General features: G+C 31.6%; 1 protein-coding gene across 4 annotated transcripts; it reads right to left on the bottom strand.

Annotated features, from left to right (window-relative positions):
- Positions 1–543: 543 nt before the first annotated feature.
- On the bottom strand, positions 544–4,822 carry LOC120070216 (cation/H(+) antiporter 18-like). Of its 4 annotated transcripts, none has more exons than XM_039022087.2 (4): positions 4,385–4,822; positions 3,309–3,578; positions 2,050–3,051; positions 544–1,947 (listed from the first exon to the last, which is right to left on the bottom strand). In XM_039022087.2, exons 2-4 carry the CDS (start codon positions 3,507–3,509, stop codon positions 754–756), a joined length of 2,397 nt encoding a protein of 798 aa, XP_038878015.1. In that variant the 5' UTR covers positions 3,510–3,578; positions 4,385–4,822; the 3' UTR covers positions 544–753. The 4 variants fall into 4 exon arrangements, with proteins under 4 accessions (XP_038878015.1, XP_038878014.1, XP_038878016.1 ...); XM_039022086.2 differs by having other exon boundaries at positions 3,309–3,630; positions 4,385–4,794; XM_039022088.2 differs by lacking the exon at positions 4,385–4,822 and adding an exon at positions 3,738–3,884 and having other exon boundaries at positions 3,309–3,630.
- Positions 4,823–7,863: the final 3,041 nt, after the last annotated feature.

The raw sequence follows: 7,863 nt of genomic DNA, 5'->3' as shown, positions 1-7,863 counted from the left end.
ATTTCAAAATAGTCAAATAGTTAACAAAAATAGGAGTAAAAAGGTATTAAATGAGAGAGGGGAGAAAAAAAAGATGGAAAATAGAGAAGTAAGACCGTATTAGCGATTTCGATTCATATAACTGTAAGGGTTATTTTTTTTTTAACATTTGTTAAAGTTTAAAAATATTTTTGAGACTCTTTAAAGTTTAGAGTTACATTTGACACAAAATATTAACGATTTCTATCCAAAACTAATGAAAAGAATATTTTCAAACTCACAAGTTTAGAAGTATTTATGAAACTTTTGAAAATTTAAAGATATTTTTTGACATAAAGTTTGAAAGTTTAAAGAGTATTTTTATAACTTTTGAAAATTTAAAGATATTTTTTGACATGGATATTTGGTATAATTTAGCCATAATTTTAAATCTTAAAAAAGAAGAATGCTAAGCCTTAAAGACCTTTAGTTGTAGCCCAAATTGAAAGTATAATGACTTAAAAAATCTTCGTTATCTTTGTTTTAGGTCAGAAAGCCTGCCTTTAAAGAATCAATAAGCCTGCCTTTAGAGATGGGATAATGTTATTTGGAGCTTCAATTAACACCAGTTATATTTGAGACTTAAACAAAAAGGTAGACATTTAGGAAATCTAACACTGTGATTCACAAAGATGCTGCTCCCCTATGTGCAACTAAAGAATGTGAACTGTCCAGTTTTTATTCTCTCCTGAAATCAACACAATACAGGACTATAATAATACACCAAGTAGCAGATTATGCTGATTCTGATTCTCCAGCAGAATCTGAAGCTGAATTCAACGGTAACTCGGAACGATATTGCTGCACTACCAAAACCGACGCTGTAATCGGGAAGTTCGGTGAAATCAACAGGTTCCCAACTGGACCAAGCTCTGGACAGTCACTTCTGTTTAAGGCAAAAGTTGATTGGACATCCGGTGATCGACCAACGAGATATAGATTACAGTTTTTAAGATCCTGCACTGTATCCATTGCTTCTGCAACACTTTTTATGGTTTTCTCTACATATATGATGGAATCGTTCTTGCTCACATTGCGCTTGAACTCGGAAAGAAATTCGTCGTCCTGAGAAACCGTCTTTGCAGAGGAATTCCCTACAGTATCAGCACTGACTATCTCCCCAACAGGCTCGGGTTCAACGAAGAAACGAATAACCATCAATCTAATGCCAGGGTGCTCGGCCATACGAACTCCATAAGAAAGTGCTTCACGATCATCTCCACCACCAAAGAATAGAACAGTGATGAAAAGTGAAACATTGCTCGACATAACATGGGTTGTTCCACCCAACCCACGATCAACGAAAATTCCAACCGAACATCGAGCATGCCCGAGAACATTCTGATTAACAACACGGATGCTGCTTCGAGTAGTCTCCAGTGAACCATCCACCCTTTGGTGCTTGTGGAATGGAAGAATTATGATTGCAGTTCTTTTCCTCTCAGCGGTGGCGCAAATATCTTCATGTATATCAGACATGGAGGAGATGGCCGTCATTGGCCGGATGAATACTCTCCTCAGTTGTTGGTAAGCTTCAAACGCAACAATAACATGGTTGGTATCCGACCTCTGGCCCCTATTCCAGAAAGGCAACCCGTTTTTCCTGGCCTTATGTACCATTAAAATGGCTGAGGACCTCTCCGACAGCTCCATGAGATGCATTGCATATACACAAAGTTCTTCTCCCTTCTGAATTCCTCTAGAGGCCTCGAGCAGATTTATAATCGATGGAACGTTTCCTGCACTATGGAAACAGGTCAACATCCGAAGCTGTGTATTCTTGTTTTTCCGTTCGATTTTCCTATGCTTATAATCGGCTAATTTGGCACTCCTTGCCGGCTTGTATACAGCAATGACAAGGGGAGTGGTGATGAAAGTAGTAAAAAGAGCCATTAGAATCATTATTGCAAAGGTCTGATCATTCAAAACCTGCAGAACCAAACAACGAAGCAAGTCAGATCTCCAAACAAAGGGGAAAAAAACCATAAAAAGGTCCTTGATAAGTGAAAGTAGAGGTTTAAGATAACTTACCTTTCTATCTTTACCAATATTGAGAACAATAAGCTCCACCAAACCTTTTGTGTTCATTAGAAATCCTAACGCGAGAGCCTCACGAACAGGTACTTTACAAAGAAGGGACACCAGAAAAGTGCCAAGGATTTTTCCGGAACAGGCAGTGACTATAACTAAAACTAGAAGACCCCATGACTGTGCTCCTTGAATAGTGGCTACATTAGTCTTCAATCCACTTGAGACAAAGTAAAGAGGCAGGAATAGAGCAGAAACAAGATCCTCTATTTTCTCTACCAAAGCACCTACTAATGGTCCATCCTTTGGAACTAATACTCCAACAACAAAAGCTCCAAACATAGCATGTATTCCAATAAAATCTGTGAAAAATCCAGCAGCTAGGACGATAGCTAATGTGGTGCATATGTAGATTTCCCGTACAGGCTCCCCTTGAAAACATTGCTTGGTCATCCATTTGAAAACTGGGGATAAAACAACAATAGCAGCCACAACAAAGCTGCAGCCAGATAAAAGGACCCAAACCGCAGTTAGGGGAGATTTATCCGAACCAGATAATGCTATGGCAAGGGCAAGGAGAATCCAGGCAGCTACGTCGTTTACTGCTGCAGCAGACATAGCCATCCTGCCAACATCAGTCGTTAGTAGTTTAAGCTCGGCAAGAATACGAGCTAAGACGGGAAAGGCTGTTATCGAAAGTGCAACACCCATGAATATGAGAAATGCAGAAGCATTTACACCTTTGGATATGGTTTCTCGAAGGACAAATGATGATCCAATTCCTAATGCAAAGGGAACACAAATTCCAGTAATGGCGATGCCAAGGGCCTTCTTTCCAGTACGACGTATTGACTTTAGATCTAACTCAAGACCCACAAGAAACAGAAAGAATAACAATCCAATGTTTGCTATGGTATCTAACAACGTGATACTATTGGATGGAAATATCGTATGAAGAAAGTTCTTGTTCCGTCCAAGTGCTGATGGACCTAAAAGTATTCCTCCCTGCCAAATTAGTAATAAGAGGTAACTCAGAAGGGTGATCACTAGCACTTAAAATAAAGCAATATTTCAATTAATAGCAGCTTCAATTTCAATTCTGAAGTAAAAAGCATTCCTCTAAGAAGAACCAACAGAACAATATGCAAGCTTTATTATAGTTCATGCAACAGTCTACTACACATAGATGTAAAAATATTCTAGACAATAGGCAAACGTCTTGAAACAAACACCTTTAGCATCATAAAAGCAAGGAAACTTACAATAATTTCTCCAATCACTCGTGGCTGTTTTAACGGCCTCAGAAGAAAAGCAAGACCACGAGTAAGTGCGACTACCAAACATATCTGCAGAATGACAAGAGGGAGGGCAAAATCAAGAGGATTATCGCCTTGGAAAATGCCATTTGATGTTGCTTTCATAAGAGTTGGACATAAGGCCACTGCTGTAGCATTCGAAGCCATTCCGTCCCCCAAAAATTTATGAAGAACAGCTTACTTTAATCTCAGTTCCTGCTCAAAAATAGGCTTCCTCTGCAGTGTAAATTCTTCTACAGTCAGATTGGATAAAACTGACGACCTACAACTGGAAAAAAAAAAAAAAAAACAGACAAACAAAGAAACAAAGAAAGAGACTAATTAAACAAATACATTTTCAGTATATGCAATGCTCAAACACGTATAAAGACATACAAGTAAGTCGATATGTTTGACAGAAACTGAAATTCCCCAGATGGGTTGATTCCACTTTGGCCGATAAAATTACTTGGAACTAAAGAAAACGTCATTCACCAAACTTCGACTTAATTAAGAATCAAAGCAGAACCGCACAAAATGAATAAATAAAGGAAAGGAAAGAAAAGTTAGCTTTTAATCAAGCGCTGCCACTGAAGGAATAATTAAAACCTTGGCTTTTTGATGTGGGGTCATCACTTTCAGCACCAAAAGATTTCTAAGAAGAGCTAGTACACAGTTCATAAAACAAGTCATACAGCAAAGGAATCACTATTTTAAGTACAAGAATAACGAATCTTGTGTATACTAGTAGACATCGATTCTCAAAATTTATTAGTATTAAACCTTAGAAACAAAAACAGATATAAACATAGCAATTCTTGAAGAAAAATCGCATATATTCCAAAGAAAACCCCATCAATGAAGTACCTAATCATGCAAAACAAAGTCATATAAAATAAAAAGAACAAAATCGAAACCAAAACATCAAGAATCTCCAAAATAAACAAACCCCACGAAGAATGTGAGGATGAAAAAGCGAAATCTCCAAATTGGAACAAAATTGAGAAGTGGGAACACAAGAAACAGAGCAGAAAGTTAAATACCCAGGAAGGTTTCTGAATCAGAATGATGAAAAGTTGTGTGCAATGTGTTGGTGGCGGAAGATTGAACCAAAACCCATCATCCAACGGAATGAAAGGGAAAGAAAACTGGTGGATTAGCTACTGGATTGATGGAAGCAGAACAGAACAGGGATTAGCTACTGGTGGCAGAACAGAACAGGGATTGATGGAAGAAGGAAGTAAATGCAATACAAGTGAAGAAACCCATTTAATATAAATAACAATGGCGAGTGGGACCTAATCCTAAGAGCAAGAGGAAGAGGAAGAGGAAGAAGAAAAGATCTCCATTGCCGTTTGAGTTTTGGACTTTGAAGACAAACTATCGGCGCCTTTGTATACGGAGTCTTCGTTTAATTACGAGTTGACTCAACTCCCCTCCCCTCAAATTTCAGGTTCTTAACTCTTAAGTCTCAAATATCCTTAATTTTGTGTTTATGTTAATTTTAAGTTCGTTTCTAAAATTTTATGTTTATTGAGTAATTATTTGATTTTTTATTTTTTATTTTGAAAATCAAATTTATCCGCATTATTTTTACTTCTAAATCCTTTATTTTTTGTTATCTATTTTTTAATATTAATTTAAAAAATCAAGATAAAATTTTAAAACTAAAATTCCGTCGGGTAATCGTTTGATTTTTTTCTTTTTATTTTTTCAAATTAAACTTATTTCATCTACAAGAGTTGCATCTTTCTTAAGTATAATAGATGAATTTTTAGTCAAATTCCACGAACAAAAACAACTTTTTGAAAGCTACTTTTTTTTAATTCTCAAAATTTGGCTTGGTTTTTTAAATCATTAATGAAAAGTAAATAACAAAGAAAGAAATTTGGGGTTGGAAGTAGTGTCCATATGCTTAATTTTCAACATAAAAAACCAAAAGCAAAATGTTTACCAGACAGGACCTAGAAAAAGCTTTTAAAATTTTTTTTTTTTTTTTTTTGAAATTTTGCTAAGAATTCAATTAAAGATACAAATCATTATAAGAAGTAAGGAGGAAATAAGCTTAATTTTCAAAAAACAAAAACAAAAAATGAAATGATTACCAAATGGGGTCTTAGCTTTTTGTTTTTTTTTTTAATTTAAGCTTATAAATATTATTTCCATCTTCAAATTTCTTCTTCTGTTATATATTTTTTACCCATGGTTTAAAAACAATAGCTCTTAAAAATTTGTTTTTTTTAAAAAAAAATTTGGCTAAAAATTCAATCATTGCACTTATGAAAGATACAAATCATAGTAAGAAATGTAGAGAAAATAAGCTCAATTTTCAAATATCAAAAATAAAAAACAGTTACTAAACAGGGCCTAAAATTTTATGATAGATTATTTAGAAACAAAAATTCTATTTAATTCTTCAAATTCTAATTTTGTGTTCAAGGGATATATTAAAAGAAATTATTTTAAATGACAAACCTGTACTTACAAATAATAGCAAAATATCACTACTATCCATGTTTTATCATGACACAGATAGACACAGTTAACATTTTATCTCAGTCTATCACATATAGACAATGAAATTTTACTATATTTATAAATATTTTGTTTCATTTTCCTATATTTCAAAACAACGCTTTAAAAAATTTAAACTAAATTAACTTAGTAGATATAAAATTGAATGTTATACTAAATAAGACTCTGAACTTTCAATTTAGTATTTTATACGTCCTTGAATTTAGAAATTTTTCAGATAAATTAAGAATTTGTTAGACACAAAATAAAAATTATTTATTGAGCATAAAATTAAAATTCTAAGAACCTTAGAAAATTTTTAAAATTGGAAATTTCATTTAAGACAAAAGTAAAAGTTTAGGAATTTTTATTAAATATTTTTAAAAGTTTTAACTACGTATTAAGAAACGGGTTGAAAGTTGAAGGATTAAACTTGTGATTTTTTTTTATTTGTTAAATTGCAGGTTTTTGTGTGAATAGGTTCTTAAATTTTGTTTTTTATGTGTTTAATAAAATACCATAACTTTAAAATTATCTTTGATTTTGTGTCCAAATATATCACATACTAGGGTTTTTATAGGTAGATTCTTTTAGTGTAATTTTTCTTTTAATTTAACATCATTTTAATATATATATATTTTTTTGGATATCCTCCTTGTATGGGCATTTTATTCACTTACATTTATCATATTCAAATAGCTTCTAAACATTATGGAGCTGACTTTCCTAGTTTGCCTGTGATTGTAACAACAACTTGCATTTACAAATATTTATATTCATGTAAAAGTAAACTATTAGCTCAAACACACAAACACTAGCCATATATAAATATTAATAAGCCTATTTTTTTTAATTAAATTTAAAATTCCCAGCTCAGATCTTTACAACCAAGAGCCAAAATATAGATGGATCAAGGTTTAAAATATTGTTATTAATAAAAATATCGATATCAATATTTCTAAAATATAATAAATTTAAAATAAAATAATAAATAAATTAACAAGTTTATTATTCATCTTATATCTACATTAATAACAATTTGTTACTAATTTTTATGTTTTATAGACTTTTTTATAATATAATAAAAATGTTGACCGAATTATTATGTTGATATCGAAACAATAGAAATATAAAAATGTTTGAATACTGTGATTGTTATATAATAAAAGTAGAATAATGTAAAAAAAATATGTCACTTTTTTCTTTTGGCATAGACAAAAATTCCATTAACAAAAGAGTCGAAGTTGAACCACTCAAAATGATAAATTAAAGGGAAAGAGAAAAGAAAATGTTAGTTTGGTATTAGGAATATATAAAATTTTCCTTTCTTATATGCGATCATTCATACCATAAGATTTGTGGGATAGAGAGAAAAGTTATAACATATATTCTTTTTCTATCCTCGAGTTTAATACTAGCGCAATTTGAGATTGAATCATCGATTGTGCATTTGATATGACAGATAGATAGATAGATACAAACTTTTATTCTAAAAAAAATGATTTTTTTTTATCAAATTTAACGAATTATATCAATTTAATATGATTTGACTTGTGACTTAAGTGTTGTAATTTTTATTGTAAGTTCAAGATCTAACTTTACACAAAATATAACTTTGTTAAATCTTTTAATGTTTTATGAAAATTCATTCTAATGTGGTTTTTTTCTCTATAATTGTACCAAACATATATTCTATAATAGTTGTTTTTGTTTCATAAAACTTCTAATGTGGTTTATGAAAAGTTTTATGAAACATATGTTTTAATGTCGTTTTAAAACATTTTAAGGTAGTTTTTTCTCTATAATTGTATCAAACATATTTTTGTTTTTAGAAATTAGTTAGGAATTTAACCATTGTACTTACAGATGCAAATCATTCTAATAAATGTGGATGAAATATGTTTAATTTTCAAAAATAAAAATAAAAAAAAACCAAATAGTTACCAAATAGAACCTAAACTTTTAATTTTATATTAATGGACTTAAACTTTTTTATTTATATTTAATA

Source organism: Benincasa hispida, chromosome 1, assembly GCF_027475165.1.
Source record: "Benincasa hispida cultivar pf3 chromosome 1, pf3_genome.v1.1, whole genome shotgun sequence".
NCBI lineage: Eukaryota > Viridiplantae > Streptophyta > Magnoliopsida > Cucurbitales > Cucurbitaceae > Benincasa > Benincasa hispida.
This window is presented reverse-complemented; position numbering and strand designations above follow the sequence as displayed.

Excerpts from the sequence above, each read along its gene's own strand:
- LOC120070216 (XM_039022087.2), bottom strand. The coding sequence starts at position 3,509 with ATGGCTTCGAATGCTACAGCAGTGGCCTTATGTCCAACTCTTATGAAA. Across the intron at positions 3,052-3,308 it reads GAGTGATTGGAGAAATTATT|GGAGGAATACTTTTAGGTCC; the intron begins GTAAGTTTCCTT and ends CTAATTTGGCAG. Across the intron at positions 1,948-2,049 it reads ATATTGGTAAAGATAGAAAG|GTTTTGAATGATCAGACCTT; the intron begins GTAAGTTATCTT and ends TTGGTTCTGCAG.